We start from the raw sequence: 18025 nt of genomic DNA on the forward strand, positions 1-18025 counted from the left end.
TCTTTCCCCGCAGGAAGCTGAAAAATTTGGGAAGATATGGGGTGGACATGTTTTCTTTAGTGTTGGCTCAAGTAAGAGCAAGGGAGTCATTATATTGATTAATAAACATCTACAATTCAAATGTCTCAAACCGACTAAAGATAAATTAGGGAAAGTCATTATTGTTTTAGCAGAAATTCAGGGGCAATGTCTGATTTTGGCTAATATTTACGCACCTAACGCTGATGATCAGGGCTTTTTTATGGATCTTGAAGGGATGTTGCAAGGTGCTGGCACCCCTCATGATATAATTTTGGGAGGAGACTTTAATCTTTTGATGGACTCAGTCCTTGATCACAGTGAAGCAAAAGTGTGTAAACCCCCTAGAGCAACATTGACGCTTCACAGGATGTGTTAAAAGCTTGGTTTTACGGATATTTGGAGACTTTTGAACCCATCTGCTAGAGACTATGAATTGTTTTCATCAGTCCATAAAATTTATTCTAGAATAGATTTTTTTATATCCAAATTCCTCATGATGTATCCCTTTTGCAAAATCCTGATTTCCAACAAATGTTAAAGACTGAAATCAGTGTTTATATGGAGACCAACTGGTCCTCAGTATCTTCTGTGGGCGTGGCTTGGGAGGCACTTAAGGCGGTTCTTAGGGGTCGGACCATACAGTATGCTTCATTTACCAAAACATCCAAAGCACGAGAACTTGTGGAGTTGGAAGGAAATATTAAAAGTGCAGAGGCAGAGCTGAAGCGCCGTATGTCATCTGATGGCCTCAGAGAATTGACCCGATTGAAATATAGATATAATACTATTTTGTCGCAGGAATGTGGAGTTTTGGTTATTCAGGGCAAGACAGTCATACTTTGAGTCGGGGGACAAAGCAGGGAAGCTTTTGGCTAGATATATAAAGCAGAGAGAGTCTCTTTCTATCATTCCCTCAGTGAAATCTACTGGTGGTGAAATATTTACCTCAGCCATTGATATTAATAATGCTTTTAAAGAATTCTACCTTGATCTCTATAGTTCCACACCTTCGTCTACTGATGAAGATATTAGAAACTTGGTGGAACCATTAGATCTTCCTAAACTGAAGACTGAGCAAAAAAGCACTCTTGATTCTGAGATAACCTTGGAGGATCTTGACGAGGTAATTAAGTCCCTACCTACTGGCAAGGCTCCGGGGCCTGACGGCTTTGCCGCAGTATGTTTTAGATCCTATGCTACAGAACTGGCTCCAATTTTGTTAGAAGTTTATACAGAATCATTAAAGAATAGAAAGCTTCCTCCAACCATGCACAAGCCCGGATCAGTCTGATTCTTAAAAAGGACAAAGATCCAAGCGAGTGTAAAAGTTACCGTCCAATCTCCCTGATCCAACTAGATAAAAATAAAAAAATTTGGCTAACCAATTAAGTAAGGTTATGACATCTCTTATACATACAGATCAGGTGGGGTTCATTCGGGGGCCGCAGCTCTTCTGATAAAATCAGGCGTCTCATCAATATCATGTGGTCAGTAGCAAATGATCAGTCTCCGGTCGCTGCCATCTCACTTGATGCCGAAAAGGCGTTTGATATGGTAGAATGGGATTATCTTTTAAAGATTTTGGAAATGTATGGGTTTGGGAGTACTTTTATTGGTTGGATTAAGTTACTTTTACAGACAACATGTAGCAGCGATACAAACAAATGGGTTAATTTCAGATTATTTTACTCTGGATAGGGCACCTGGCAGGGTTGCTCTCTTTCCCCTTTATTGTTCTGTCTTGCCCTGGAACCATTAGCAGCCGCGATAAGAAAGGAGGATGATTTTCTAGGGGTGGTTGCGAGAGGTGTGGCGCATAAACTTCTGTTTTATGCAGATGATATTTTATTATTTGTCTCTGAACCTACTAGATCTATGCCTTGCCTCCACAGAATTATTCATTCCTTTTCAAAGTTCTCAGGATACAAAGTTAATTGGTCTAAATCCGAAGCTTTGGCTCTGACAGCATACTGTCTAGTAACGGCTTTCCAGCCGGGCGCCTTCCAGTGGCCCAAACAGGACATTAAGTATTTGGGTATTTTATTCCCAGCAAATTTGTCTGATTTAGTTAGTGTTAATTTTGACCCTTTAATAAAAAGGTTTTTGAGCGATGTGGGCAGGTGGGCTTCATTACATTTATCGATGATTGGGAAGGTTAATGTTATAAAATGAATTGTATTCCAAAATTTAACTTCCTGCTACAATCTCTCCCTGTAGATGTCCCCCTCTCTTATTTCAAGCAATTTGATATTATATTTGATAGCGAAGTCCTTCATTTGGAATGGTAAACGTCCCAGATTGCATTTTAATAAGTTACATAGGCCGATAGACAAAGGAGGGCTAGGCCAACACAAGATTTTGTTTTATTACTATGCGTTCAGTCTCAGACATTTGGCTCATTGGTCACTTCCACCTGAGAGAGCCCCTCCCTGGTTTATCATTGAACAGGCAGTTCTTGCCCCTATTTTGCCATTACAAAGCATCTCTATTAAACTAATCGGAAAAGTTAAGTTACACCCCGTTATTTCGCATTTACACTCAGTATGGACTAAATTGTCCAGATTGTTGAGGTCTCACAAACATGTGAAATGCATTTCCTCCCCCATTAATGTTATGAAATGTATATTGTGATAAATATTGATATCGAATGATATAAAAAAAAAAAATATCAGGCCATATTTTTGGCCATATCGCCCAGCCCTACGCCACGTCTCGTAATTTTCATGAGAACTTTATTAATCTCCAAATAACCATATTGCAACTCAAGAACCAAGGGCATAGCCAGGAATCACTTTTGGGTGGGCCTCAATAAAAATGGATGGGCCAAGTTTTCACCCACATTTTTATTTTTTACCAAATTTTCCTTAACATCAGAGAAGCGGCACAATCAAACAGTCCTTTCACACTTTCAGAAATCAGAATTTAAACTGTTTTATAAATACAGATTTTGAAGTCAAAGAATAATCTCTAATACTCTGGGTGAGCCTGGGTCTAATTTGGGTGAGCCCAGGCCCACCCTTGGCAACGCCATTGTCAAGTGGAGGATTCCAGACACGTCTGCAACATTAACTGATCGACAGCTAGGGTTGCCACCCATCCAGAATATTCTGGGATCACCCGGTTTTTGGAGCACTTGCTTATATGCACACTATGCAAAGAGAAGAAACTGATCAGCCCACTCACTTATATAAATCATTAGAAAGTTTGATTCACTTTCAGGAATTGTCTTTTTTTTTAGTTAACAATAATAATAATCTTGCACATAACTTGTTGTGAACCCAGAACATTTCTTTAAATGTTTCCCCCAATGTTTTCCTGCTAAAGATCCATCTTAAACCAGCCTAAGGGTGTTTGCTGGTCTTAGCTGGTTTAGCTGATCTCCCAGCCTGACCAGTTATCAAGTGCCCCAATTCCCCCAATAAAACCATAAAAACAGACCAACCTAACCAGTTTGGCCATGCTGGGTGACCAGCTAACCACCTTAGGCTGTTTTCCTAAACAGAGTTGTTCTACCTTCACAGGTTTGGTAGCATGGCAGATGTAGATCTGTAGATATCACCAGTTCTACACAAGGAACCCTCTCACCCTCATCAAACTGCCCCACACGACACCTTCCCACCATGGGGGAGAGGCAGGGCCGTCCCACGCCCCTTTTAACCCGTGGACGCACCTTCGGATGGTCCAGCAACAGCATCAAACTGAAAAACTACAGCCACAATGGGCATGACCTCCTGGGGCAGAGCTCACTACACAACCTGGAGGAGGCAGCAGCGCCCAACGCTTCCCTCACCACGGTCCACTCTCCTGATTCACTGGAAATGGAGCCCATAGTGAATTATGGATCAAGCACACCCGGCACTTCAGGTGGCCACATAAAAGATCCATCAATGCACAGCGAGCGCCGCCAGCCCCTCTCCATCGCCACCGGACGTCCTACTGCCGCCCACCTCACGCACAGCCCATACCACGCCAAGACTAGTATGCAGGGCGATGTGTACAACTTCCTAGAGAGACCTGCCGGCCTGAGGTGCTTCCTGTATCACTTCCTAGTGTGAGTAGACTTTTCCTGTTCATTTTGTTCACCTTGAAGGTCGATCAAAACCATTTATTTTTCTTTATGCCAGGACATGTGATTAATGCTTAACATAAATGATAAACAGTTTGAAGAAGTTACATTTTTCAAGATTTCAAGTAGTCAAAAGTCTCACTCATAAAAGGCATGTAATTTATTTAGAAAGAGACTATACATTTATTTTATGTACATTGTTGATTTTTACATTTACATTTAATCATTTATCAGACACTTTTATCCACAGCAACTTACAAATTAAGATATTTAGCAATTCAGCTTATAAGATCCAACAATATTAGCATTATCAAAATATCGAATTTGATTATTTGATTTGACTGCATCCGTTTTTATAAAGATTTTTATATAAAGTACATGTGATTAACTTTGTGCATGTTTTAAGGTCATGGCTGTTTACTGGGCTTTTGTGTTGTGTAGGGCTGCCAACTTTTCGCCATGTGAAAACGGGACGCTTGAGCATTCTGAGGGCTTAAATACGGGACATGTTGCCTTTAATACGGAACGTTTGACTGCTTTTTACTGTTAAATATGGGACAATAGGCGTATTGTAATACGCATATGTGACGCGTACGTGACGTTTTAATTTTGGCCAAAATACGGGACGTCCCGTTGGACAGTTGGCAACCCTAGTATTGTGGATTTGCTAGCTTAACGTTTAGCATCTTGCTTCATTCTCTTCAGTCTGCTTTGTTTGACAAGCCCTTTCTTTTATAATTTCTTAGTATTTCAAAAAATTTGCATCTAGTGTGTAAAATAATGCATCTTGTCTGTGTTCCCCCCTTTTTTACTCATTAGCGATGTTTGCTAAGTGGTGTTTTCCTGCACCTTTTGTGCTACGCACATGAATGATACCTCAAATCATGCGGCTTGTTAGTCGAGCATAACTCTAAAGCCGCTCAAAACCTTTTCACAACCACCCCTAGCGTCCACTTAGAACACCTTAGCAACGCACTGGCAACCCCTGCACAACCTTTTAGCATTGTGGTGGCGAGTTTTACACAGGCAATCACCACTCTTATTTTCGTCAGAAAACATAAAATCTGCTTCTATTCATCTCTTTAGCTGGTGTCTTTTGTTTTCATGAGGTTGTTGTTCTAACAGTGAGTTAATTACAGCGGATGCTATGTGCTGTTTGGATCTCAGTAACTAAAGGAGGGCCTTCCGTGACCCCGGATGTCCCGAGCTCCTGAAACAGGTCAATCTGATCCTGAAAACAGCACCTCTAAACCCGCCTGTCTCTCAGATCCTCTGTAAACACAGACACCGGTCACCATGAGACATGCACGTCTCATCTTTAGCTCGCTGGAGAAAGCAGGACAGTTTTCAGATACAGAATAATTCATTGACAGGGAGAAAAAAAAGAGTTGATATTAGTGTTAAATCTCCTTAAATTATCAACTCATGCTAATGCTTATTTTGCTAATGAAGACTTTGAAACACAGTAGCAGTGTTTACCCACGGAATTTCACCATGCAATTTGACATAATTTACTCACTCTTATGTCTTTTTATTATTTGATTAATTTTGGCTATTTGGAAGTGTGAATGTATGGAGAATAGTTTTGCATTTTCTTGCTAGAAGTTTTGTGGGGGGCGTGAAGTACAGTGAATGAACTACAGTACTTTTATGGTGCATTTTTAGAGCTTTTCAGCCTCAATACCAATTCATTTTCATTTTTTTTTGGAAAATGGCAGCATCAACAATCTGCCAATATCTCCTTTTGCGTTACAAACGATAAAATAAGTCATATGGGTTTGAAACGGCTTGAGGGCGAGGAAAAAAATAGTTTTTGGGTTAACTAGTCCTTTAAGAACATGTTGATAACTGTCTGACCCACTTTTCAATGAATGAATTCCACATTCAAGAGAATAATGCATGTTCTGATATGGCGCTTTGCCCGAAACGTTTGGCAAGTATTAGTACTTTTCTTGAGCCTATCACTACATGTCATGTCACAGAGGTGGAAACTGTCTGGCTGCATGCCTTCGCTTTAGTGCTCTTTGTGTTTATATATGTGTGTGTGTGTGTGTGTGTGTGTTTGGTGGTCTGATAACCTCTTTTATATGTGTGTGTGTGTGGGTGTGTGTGTGTGTGTGTTTGGTGGTCTGATAACCTCTTTTATATGTGTGTAACTGAGTATCTAGAGTTGCAGCTGTACCGGTGAACCTACTCTCAAGCTCTTTCAAAATGAAACTCCACTGACTGATATTTTCTGCCGCTCCTTTAAGTAACTCTTACTTGTTGATGGTTATCTACGCTGAGATCTTCTGTGCCTGTCTAGCTTAACCAGCAAGCCTAGTCTTTTTTCTCAAAGGAGTACAGAGCTTTAAACTTAATGTGGTAGCAGAGCTCTGATCATTTGGTCTTCAATTTAATGAGAAAAGATTGAGTTCAACTTGAGATCTCTGACGTTGGGATCTTGGCATTTATGCACACAGTTTGAGACATTGTTGAGATCTCTTCTAAACTCTAGAGACGCATGAGAAATTACTGAAATCCTTTTCTCAGGAGAAACATCTGAAGACGACTTGAGCAGAAGTCTCCATTTGCTCTCAAAGAAAAGGAGAAATAATTTAGAAATTCCTTTCTTTCTGTCTTTCTTTCATTCTTTCTTTCTTTCTTAGCTTTTTCTTTCTTTCATTCTTTCTTTGCCTTTCTTTCTTTCTTTGCCTTTCTTTTCTTTCATTTTTTGACTTTTCTTTCTTTCTTTTTTCTTTCTTTGCATTTTCTTTCTTTCTTTCTTATTTCTTAGCCTTTTCTTTCTTTCTTTCTTTCTTTGCCTTTTCTTTTTTCTTTCTTTCTTTCTTTCTTTCTTTCTTTCTTTGCCTTTCTTTTCTTTCTTTCTTTCCTTCCCTGTTCTTTCTTTCTTTCCTTCTTTCCTTGACTTTTCCTTCTTTCTCACGTCAACACAAAATGGGAAAGTAGGCACAAGATTAGGGACTGTCTGCCTTTGTCACCATTTACCTTTTTTTTTAATACCCTTTTCTCCCAATACTTAGTAGGTCCTCGTGGTTGCACGGTTACTCACCTCAATCCGGGTGATGGAGGACAAGTCTCAGTTGCCTCCACTTCTGAGACCGTCAATCCGTGCATCTTATCACGTGGCTCGTTGTGCATGACACCGCGGAGACCCACAGCATGTGGAGGCTCATGCTACTTTCCGTGATCCACGCACAACTCACCACACGCCACATTGAGAGTGAGAACCACTAATCACAACCACGAGGAGGTTACCCCATGTGACACTACCCTCCCTAGCAACCGGGCCAATTTGGTTGCTTAGGAGACCTGGCTGGAGTCACTCAGCACACCCTGGGTTCAAACTCATGACTCCAGGGGTGATAGTCAGCGTCTTTACTCACTGAGCTACCCAGGCCCCCTAATAACATTTATTTGCATATAGATATTTAATCAATGTCTACCAGACAGCCTACAGTACATGTCGACCACCAGTGCAACAGCTGTGATCAAGACCATGTATCTCTGATCTTTAAGTGAATATATCGGTATCTGTATTTTAATCACAGCACACTGAGCAGCTTAGGTGGAAAGAAATAACAAAGACTCCCACAGCGCAATCCGGCTCAGCTTTATTATAGATCTTTATAGACTGAGAGAGGGGGAGGAAGAGAGTATACAATAAAAAGAATGCAAATTTGCATCGGAAAATGTTTTGCATTAAGTAAATTTACTTGGGTATCTTGCTGCCGGCACATGCGAGGTATGGAAGAGGCAAAAGTGAGCAAATAAGGGGTCTCAAATTCTGAGAATGTGTGTTCTTAAACCGTTTGACTAAAGTTAGCCTTATTGGAAAAAAATATTTTTTAAAGGGCCCATATTTTACTCTTCTGTCACATTTCTTCTTCCCCTAAAATACTTCCATATATAATGCTAGGCAAGGATTCTTGCACCAAAAACCGCCGTAATTTAGTTCAATAAAACAGGCTGTTTTTGCTACTGTACCTTTAAGACTTGCATATTAGATTTACATATTTGCATTTGGTAGACACTTTTATCCAAGGTGACTTGCAGTGTATTTAGTGTATACATTTGATCAGTTTGTGTGTTCCCTGGGAATCAAACCCTTGATATTGGCATTGTAAAATGAATAAGATTGTATTATGTAACAATAAGTACCAAAAAGCAATACTTTTCACATTAAGAAGATAATTAATGGAGCCATGGTAATTGTTTTAGAGGATATTGGCAATTTAATCCACTCCGGACAGTACTTCTCAACTGGTTTTGCTTTATGACCCAGATTTTACATTGAACATCAAGTGGCAACCCATCATACAAAAGTAAACAAAATGTATATGATGATCATAAGAATGACCTGCAACCCATTTTTGTGTCATGACCCCCCATTGAGATCCCATTGTAGAGTCTATGATTTACTGGGTGGGCTGGTGGTCTTGTCTGCTTAAATTGTTGCAGATTATTTGCACTTAACGCAGTCAGTACTTACCGAACTGCTGTGTATGAACACCAGTGTACTGTTTCGTGTTTAAGTTGAGTCGTTGAGTTGATTGTGTTCGTGTTCTCTTGTTTCTCACTCAGGATCCTGAAAATGTTTGTCATCAATAAGTAATCTCGCCAGTTGGACAGAGATGTTGTTCAAGAGCTGCTGGACTTCACAGCTCCAGTTTTAGAATCAGACACTTTACGTCTCAACTCTGGTTTGATTTCAATTGTGCTTTGAAAATGTCCGTGTGAACTGTATCTTTAAGTGTACTCCAGTTATTTGCAGTATTCTAACTCTACGCGATAGCATAATCCTCCACTTTACGCTGCTAATGAGTGTTATTATCGTAACTAAGCTGATGGATTTGAGATGGGGGGCACAACCTCTGCCACATCTCTGGGAAAAGTCAATCAAGGCTTTTCCTGGATGACCAGAAAGCCGTAATCACTGTAAAATAGGTCGCCAATGATGCTGCATATGATAGACAGAGCTCTTAGGGGCCGTTCAGACTGAACTCGTCATGCACGCGCTAATGAAAGATAGACACATCGCAACGAATAGAACAAAACGCAGAAGTTTCGAGACACTTTTTTAAAAGTTGACGTTCTTTTAACTTGACACAGCATCTAAAAAATGTGCAGATTTGCAGCACAATGGTAAAATATGTTCATCTAGCCTAGCACATGTTTGCATGGAGAAACAATTAAAAAACAGTGCAGAGGAACGCCAGTCGTGTTTCTCCACACCAGTCTCAGTAAATCGTTTTAATATAACAGTATGACACTGAAAGTCAATGAGCCGATAGATGGAAGGAGTAAGTAAATAAGTATGTAAGTAATTACGTAACTAAGTAACTCAGTAAGTAAGTACCAGAAAGGCACGCGCCACGATTTGTGACTTGACATGGACTACTCATCAACTGAAAACATAATAGGCGATGAGCTTGAGCCTTTCAGTGTGCGCTTGTCTTGAGCAGTAAAGTGAATCAGATTTTATTTATATAGTCAGGCTATGCGAAACTAGATAAATAGACACGCAGAATGATTCTGAGCTGAGAATGTTCAATTCTATTTGGAGGTAACTTTAAGCTAATCTCTATAGGGTCCTACTATAAGTCTATGTAACTTACAGAATCGTATAAAGCCTTTTGCCCACTAAACATCTGTGTTTATGTATCCTTCCACTTTTAGATTCCAGATGTCTGTCAGTTTCAAGAGGAGTGATGAATGGAACTGTAGTTGGTCTGGTTTTGGGTTAGTCCGATAAGGCTGGATAACACACCAGCTGTTATATTTTTAATCAGAACTCTAGAGTTTGTCCTTCCAAAAAAGACAAGTGTTTTTTTTTTTTTTAGCTTTTTTTTTTTTTTTAGAGGTGACCGCATTTGGCCCTAACTCGTAACACATTAGTTGCTGGTGTGCCCGTCGTCTTAACGCAATGGGTGGTTGATTGAAAAACTTTCAACTGACACTAGGTTTGGTGGTAAATGTTATTGTTTTTGGGACTGGGAATCTGGTTTGGATTTGGAATTTAATTTGGCTAAAGGCAGGAGCCCTGTATGTATCTGCAGGGGTCCGTTGGATTGGCAGGAATATAATTTTGGGTAGACACCTCACATCTGCCTCCAGAGAAACAATAATCCGTCTGTGAGAAACAACTCACGGGTTGAATAAGGTCATGGGGCCAAAGGTCAAACACAAGAAGTCCTTTCAAAACGTGCACAATTCTAGACTTGGTTATTTGCTGTTGGTTTAATCCTTGTTTTGTTTTGTTTTTTCATAATTAGGATATGGTGATGGTTAAAATTTCAAATATTATTTAAGAACATACAGACAATATTCATGTTTTCATATCAAGTAAATAAAAAAAAACAGCCACACAGCAAAAAATAAAAATACTTCAAAATGTAACAAAAATACTAAGAAAATTATTAAATGCAGTTATCTCTTTTTGTGGTGCAAATGAAGCCTGAGAATTCATTTCATTTGAGTTAAACTCAGTGTTGTTTATATTGTGTTCCGATAAGTGACCAAGAAACATTTTATTTCCATATATTATATAGATTAAAGTTTATGTGCCAGCATAATTCGTCCATATTTCATTCAAATATTCACAGAAGACACACAAACGTAGCATGGTAAGAATTCTTCACTTCTCCTGAACCTGTAGACAGATTTAAAGGGATATTCAGCTTATGAAACATTATTTCCATTGACCTGGGTTTTAATCCAAATTTGCGAAAATGAGGGAGGCCATATTTGTGGTGTTAATCCTGCTGTTGATGTTGCAATATCACAACATCTGGTCATTTCTGAAACGGATTAAATAAGGATTTCTTCTTATATACCACACTGTTTGGTCATTTAGCTCATACAAAAGCACTCATGTTTTGCTGTTCAGAGTTAAGGGTTTTTACTTAATCTAAATAAGTCTGACATGCTATACAGTATGCTCTTGATTTCTGAACATAATCCCCTTGTGTGCAAAGTGTTCAGAGAGTGTTTAGTGGCTGAACTTTACAAACTTTGCCTTCTGATTATGGTCTCCAAGCTTGAGTGAATGTTCAAAAGCCACCGCATACAGTAATGCACGACATTATTATCTTTTAGCTACTTTTAGAGCAGATACCTTAAGAGCAAGCCGTACAGAACGGAACCTTATAGAGTGGAACTTTGAAGAGCAGAACCTGATAGAGTAAAGGCTGAGTTGTACTTCTGCATCGAACCCATGGCGTAGGCTCCACATAGTGGCCAATTGTTGATTTGCATTTATAGTTCTTCGTTGGTGTGTCTGTGTTGTTCTGAGTACAGTCAAAATGCTAATTATACATTCACAAATAAACAATGTAAGCAACGTAATACGTGGATTATTTTTATTTATTTATTTATTTTTATCCCCTTTTTTCTTCCAATTTGGAATGCCCAATTCCCACTACTTAGTAGGTCCTCATGGTGGCCCAGTTACTCACCTCAATCCGGGTGGCGGAGGACAAGTCTAAGTTGCCTCCGCTTCCGAGACCGTCAATCCACGCATTTTATCACGTGACTCGATGTGCATGACACCGTGGAGACTCACAGCATGTGGAGGCTCTTGCTACTCTCCGTGATTCGTGCACAACTTACCACACACCCCACTGAGAGTGAAAACCACTAATCACGACCACGAGGAGGTTACCCCATGTGACTCTATCCTCCCTAGCAACCAGGCCAATTTGGTTGCTTAGGTGACCTGGCTGGAGTCACTCAGCACACCCTGGATTCGAACTCACGACTCCAGGGGTGGTAGTCAGCGTCAATACTCGCTGAGCTGTAAACAGATTAAAGACAGACACATACACTTGGAACTTCATGAAACACAATCAGAACATAAAACCAGCAGATGCTCCCGATTAAGAAAACTGCTTTAATGGTCCAGAGTCCAAAAACCATGTACTTAAGACATCCTTGTTATCATCCCAGGGGGTGCTCTCTGGTTACAAAATGGACAAATCACAGCTGTTGTGGTCTGCGTTGACGCAACGTGCAGTTACATTTGTGAAGAGGTGCATATCAGGGTATGGCGTAGGCTTCCCTGTAACGGCCGTAGCTACGAATAGCCTATGGCGTAGGTTCGTCGCAGAAGTATAAATCAGCCTTAAGACCACAAGTGCAACCACATGTTGCACAAGTAGTTGTGTCGTAAATTGGCACAATTCACACACTAATAAATATTTGAGCATTGCACCAATAAACTTAGGAAAAATTTAACCCGCCCAAGTATGAACAAAATATTAACGGAAAACTCTGACCAGGATAAAAAGCAGACTGATTTAATGGCATCAGTGTAACAGGGTTAAAATGGGAAAGGAGGAAGCAGGAACCGGCTGAACAGTCAAAGTAATATTTAATGTAAAATTAAAACATAAAGGCACAAAACATAAACACAAACACAGCAGCTGCGTGTGCCTCTCTCTCTACTGAACTGCAACATCTGGCTGCCTTTATCCCTCTCCTCGGCTGATTAGCCCAATTGGGGGCTAGGCGTGCGTAGCTGCTGCCCAGTACTCTGTCCCCTCTGCCCTGAGGCCACCTCCCAGACTGCCAGACCCCGCCTCTGCCCTGAGGCCTCCTTCCAGGCCGCCAGACCCCGCCTCTACCCTAAGACCTCCTCCCAGGCCACCAGACCCTACCTTTGCCCTGAGGCATCCTCCCAGGCCGCCTGACCCTGCCTCCGCCCTGAGGCCTCCCCCCGGCCATCAGACCCCGCCCCTTTCCTTAAGATCCCTCTCTGGTTTTACTCCCTTCCCTCCCTTTCTGTTATGTTTTCTGTTTTCCATTAGTGCTCGTTTTGTCTGTCTTGTGTATTGTTTGATGTTCCCATTTTGGATGCCGGGAGGCTGTTTTCCCTGCCGTGTGCTCTTTAGTCTGTGTCTTGTTTCATGTCTGGAGTATGGTGTCTGGGTCCTGACTTCCTGTCTGGTTTGGTTTCGGTCTGTGTTGGGATCTGGACACTCATGCTCCATGTCTGTCTGTTATTGACGTGGGTGCATCGCGCTTATGTCATCTTGGCAGCATGCACTCTGTCTCTCGTAAACATGGGTGCGCCTCGCGTCATGCTCACGTTGCGCGCCCGGGTCGCGAGCTGCCTTCATGTTGTACTGAGGTTCGGTCACTTCGGTCTGAGATTTCGGGTTTGTGTGTGGCCGAACACTTGCATAGGTATCCTGTCTTGTTTTTGTCCCCTGTTGCGTGCATTGCGTGGCGTTTGCCTCGCTCAGGTTTCGTTTAGTGTGAGAATGCGTGGCATCGCTTTGTTTGGCATTGCTACGCATTGTCTTGTCTTGTTTATTGGTCGGCGTGGGTGTCTATTGCCTTATTGTCTTGCCGATTTGTGCTCATGCCATTCGGGTGTTTTGTTGTCTTGTGAGAGCACGTGGCTTTGTTTTGATTCTGTGTTGCCACGTGTCTCTCTGTCTTACGTCATACCCCGCCTCCTTGTTTGCCCATTATTAGTTTATTAGTCACACCTGACCTGTCTTGTTAACCTGTTGCTTTCTCTTCCTATTTTAGTCTCCTCGTGTTTGCTGTCCAGTGCCAGTTCATCTTGTTTCCAGTCTTGTGTGTTCAGTCTTCCCTGTCAGTCCTGTTTCCCCTACCTGGGTCCTGTTTCTCTCTGCCCCAGCCTGGGAGTTTTTTATTTATTTATAATTTTTTATTTTGGATTAATAAATTCCCCGTTTATTTTCACTCTGCGTTTGGGTCCTGTTTCTGCATCCATGACAGTATATTTAAATTGGTATATAATTTAATACAGCTGACAGTTACTTGAGCATACCAGGTTTGAACATCAACCGTAACAAGATCAAACCAAAATTCACACCCTACCCAGAACACTAGATGGGGGAAACTTACAGAGCAGAACATTATAGAGTGGGAACTTATAAAGACTTATAGAATGGAACCTTTCAAGTGGACCCTTTTAGAGCAGAACCCTATAGAGTGGGACCTGATAGAACAGAGCTTTATAGAATAGAATCTTTAGAGTGAAACCGTACAGAGCAGAACCTTATTGAGTGGGACCTTATACTGTAGAGGAAAGCATTGTAGAATAGAACCTTAAAGAAGGAGCCTTATAGAGTGGGATCATCGAGACAATCTTAAAGAACAACACCCTATAGAATGGAAGAATGGAATATAGAATGGAAGCCTTATAGTGTGGAACTAGGCTATATGTAGTAGGACTCTACAGAGACAATCTAAAAGAGAAGCACCCTATAGAATGGAGTCTTATAGAGCAGAGCATTTTAGAATAGAACATTAAAGAAGGTACCTTATAGAGTGGAACTCTAAATAAAAGAAAACTATAGAGAAAATCTTTAAGAGCAGCACCCTATATAATGGAACTCTTTAGCAAAGAGCCTTATGTAGTGAAACCTTATGGAGAGGAAGCTTATAGAGCATAGAATCATAGAATAAAATCTTAAAGAAGGGGCCTTATAGAGTGGAACCATATATAGTAGGGCCCTATAGAGACAATCTTAAAGAGCAGCATCATATACTGTCGAATAGAACCCTGTAGTGCAGAGCCTTGCATAGTGAAACCTTGTAGAGTGGAACCTTATAGAGCAGAGCATTATAGAATAGAAATTTAAAGAAGGGGCCTTATAGAGTGGAACCTTAGATAGTAGATAAACCGTATGATACGTATGGTTTAAAACGGTCATAGGCAGCACGTTCGGGGGCCGCCATCTGCTGTTCCACATCAATAGGTGAACCTGAGTCAACAGACTATAGCCAGAACAGACAAGGACATCGTTGCACATCTGGACGTGACGTAACTTTCAAATGCCTTTCCTTCTTTATCTTGTTCTGTACACATGTGACATTTTGATCTTTGACAGCAGTGTGTGGGTCACATTGTGTGTTTGTCTTTTTGAGTTAGCAGGAGAGTGTGTGCGGGCATGCGTGTTTATGCAAGTGTGTAATCTCTGATGTGGTGAAACTCTCTCCCATCTGTTTGTGTGTGTGTGTATGTGTGTGTGTGTGTGTGTGTGTGTATGAGGGAAATCCTTTTGTGTGTGTCACAGCTGTTCTTAAAGACATTAAGTATCTGCTTATTTAAGAAAGAGGGCCCTATTTTAAGAGCACTAGCGCTAAGTGCAGCGCTATGCAAAAAATCATATGTGCAGTGTCATTGGGCATGGCTATGAAGTTTTGGTATTTTCATACCAGTATGTGCCAAGTCTAGTCGCAAGTGGGTTTGGTGAAATTGCGTGCACAAAGCGCAAATGGGCTGGGTCAAGTGCAATTTAATTCTGAGGTTCTTCTCTGGTTATTGCATCCTATTATATAGTCCATTCCCTGTAAAGCACCAGCGATATAATCAAAGACAGCACAATCATTATAGAATTAAACCAAAAATATTTCTAAATTCAAATTAAACTTCAAACGAAAAGAAAATATCATCAAAATAACGAAGTGGTCAAAAAATACTACACAACCGCCTCCCCAAATCCAAACATTTTACCCTCTCCAACTTCTTCCACTGGCCTTTTTTGCAGTGACCTAAAATAGGTGGAAAAATACCAATACAGATTAGCTCATAAACACAATTGTAAATCTAAAAATAATAATTGAAAAATGAACCACGACCTTTAGAAAGTTTAACACAAATGTCATACATTTTGGTTTCATAAAACGGCTTCTACCGTCAGGGACATAATTTGCTGTTCCACTATATTTTCAGAGTTCGGACATGAACTTTATTACCACCTGCTGGTGGAATTTCCAAACTACAAATGCAGGAACTGATTTTAGACTTTGTGCTGAAAACAGACCCGCTTCTAAAATGTCTTAGCACAATGACCTATTTCTCAGGAAATAGCAAATTGCGCTTTGCGCCACTTCATTAACATACAATACACCCACAGTATGCCCGCATACAACCATATATATTTAAAATATTTTTGTATAATGATCGCTAATTTGTATAATTGACTGTTGTCCCAGCTAACACAATTTACTACAAAGCTGTGCTAGTTTAGTGTCTCTCATATCAATCCTTGCACTCTTTCTTCTCAAATGATAAAATCATTTCATATTTAAATGTCCATTATTTATTTACTTGGTAAGTAGCCATGTAATAAGTGAAAGTCTGTACAGTCAGCTGGTCAGTATTTCAAAATAAACCCCAACAGGGTGATCAGGGTGGTTTTGTGTCATTCAGAGGGGTTTATTTTCTGATATGTGATTTATATTTAATCCAGTTTTGTATAAAAATCTCGTACCCACTTTATATCAAGTATCTTTAACTACTACTGTATGTACTTAAGCATTTGATACAATGCATTTATCATGTATAAATGTGTTGTTGCATTGTACTTACATTTCAAGTACCTGCATTTAATTACATCTGTAGTTACACTTTTAACCTTACCCGTAACTTCAAACCTAACCCTACCCTTTCTTCTGCTCCTACACCTACTCGTACAGTTCCTCAACCTCAGTAGCAGCAAATGTCAGTGTTGTGAGAATTTTGCAGGACAACATAAATAAATTGTATTGCATGTATTTTAATGTTAGTACTTAGTACTGTAGTTAACGACACCTAATATAAAGTGGAACCAAAATCTCAAGAATAATTCAAGTTGGGGTCTGGGCAGCTCAGCGAGTATTGACGCTGACTTCCACCCCTAGAGTCGCGAGTTCGAATCGAGGCCGTGATGAGTGACTCCAGCCAGGTCTCCTAAGCAACCAAATTGGCCTGGTTGCTAGGGAGGGTAGAGTCACATGTGGTAACCTCCTCGTGGTCGCAATTAGTGGTTCTCGCTCTCAATGGGGCGCGTGGTAAATTATGCATTGATCATGGAGAATAGCGTGAAGCCTCCACATGCTGTGAGTCTCCGTGGTGTCATGCACAGCGAGCCACGTGATAAGATGTGCGGATTGACTGTCTCAGAAGCGGAGGCAACTGAGACTTGTCCTCCGTCACCCACACCACCACGAGGACCTAGTAAGTAGTGGGAATTGGGCATGCCAAAAGGGGATAAAGTTAAAGAAAAGAATAATTCAAGTAAGAGATTATAAAAATCGTGCTTCTAACCGCTCATTATGGCAAATGTGCTTGTTCTACTATATACAAACAGAGAATTCTCACACTCCGTACAATATACATACTATATAGGCTACTGCAAAAGTCGTATGATAGTATGCTATTCCAAACATATCCTTTATGAGCAAGGAAGGTAATTCCTGCATAATCAACACCAACTCATAGCAATTTTATTGAAATCTTCACCAGATTTGCTTGAAAATCAGCCTGAAGCGACTTTGATGTGGAACAGATAGTGATGTGGTTTTGAATAATTCATTGAAATCATTAAACATAAAATGTAATGTAATGTTAACACCTTTCCTCAGGTTTCTCATGGTCCTAGTGTGCCTCATATTCAGCGTCCTGTCCACGATCGAGCAGTATGCCGACTTCGCCACTGGATCACTCTTCTGGATGGTGAGTATTTCACAAAATACCCCTAACAATAATCTGAAATTAAGGAAGCACTGCAGAAGCTAATTTGTCTGGGTCATAATAGGTTTTAAATGTCAAAGTTGACAGCAGACTGTAGCTTTTACGCCTATTCTGTACTACATGACAAATTGCTTGCCAGAAACATATACTAAGTTGACTTTACATTGACTTTCAGACAGCCTTGCCTTTACAAAGCCAACAAGAGAGCTTGGATCAGATCTAGGGTCAGTTTTTGACTGTATCATGAAAATATATATGGACAGGGATGACCTGATTCGAGATCACCACTCACATAGGCTTAGTTATTGCCAGCAAGAACAGTTGCACTACCTTACTCCTCCACTGGGTGGCGACATCGCATCTCAGTTGAGCTGACGTTAAGTTCATTGTCAAGGCTTGTGTTCCCATGACCACATTAAATATTACTGATTTACTAGCTTTGG

The 18025-nt window shown here is 40.6% G+C and overlaps 2 protein-coding genes across 2 annotated transcripts in view; one reads left to right on the plus strand and one right to left on the minus strand.

Moving 5' to 3' along the window:
- Positions 1-18025, minus strand: part of LOC127437111 (ribonuclease inhibitor-like) — a 481472-nt gene that overhangs the window by 195527 nt on the left and 267920 nt on the right. The window lies entirely within an intron of this gene.
- The window catches only part of LOC127437618 (potassium voltage-gated channel subfamily KQT member 1-like), a 184113-nt gene continuing 169729 nt past the window's right edge, over positions 3642-18025 (plus strand). Inside the window, exons 1-2 of the mRNA XM_051692649.1 lie at positions 3642-4072; positions 17474-17564. Of these exons, the coding sequence (XP_051548609.1) occupies positions 3642-4072; positions 17474-17564 (522 nt within the window). The remainder of the gene's footprint in view (positions 4073-17473; positions 17565-18025) is intronic.

This window comes from Myxocyprinus asiaticus, chromosome 48 (assembly GCF_019703515.2).
Source record: "Myxocyprinus asiaticus isolate MX2 ecotype Aquarium Trade chromosome 48, UBuf_Myxa_2, whole genome shotgun sequence".
In the NCBI taxonomy this organism is placed as follows: domain Eukaryota; kingdom Metazoa; phylum Chordata; class Actinopteri; order Cypriniformes; family Catostomidae; genus Myxocyprinus; species Myxocyprinus asiaticus.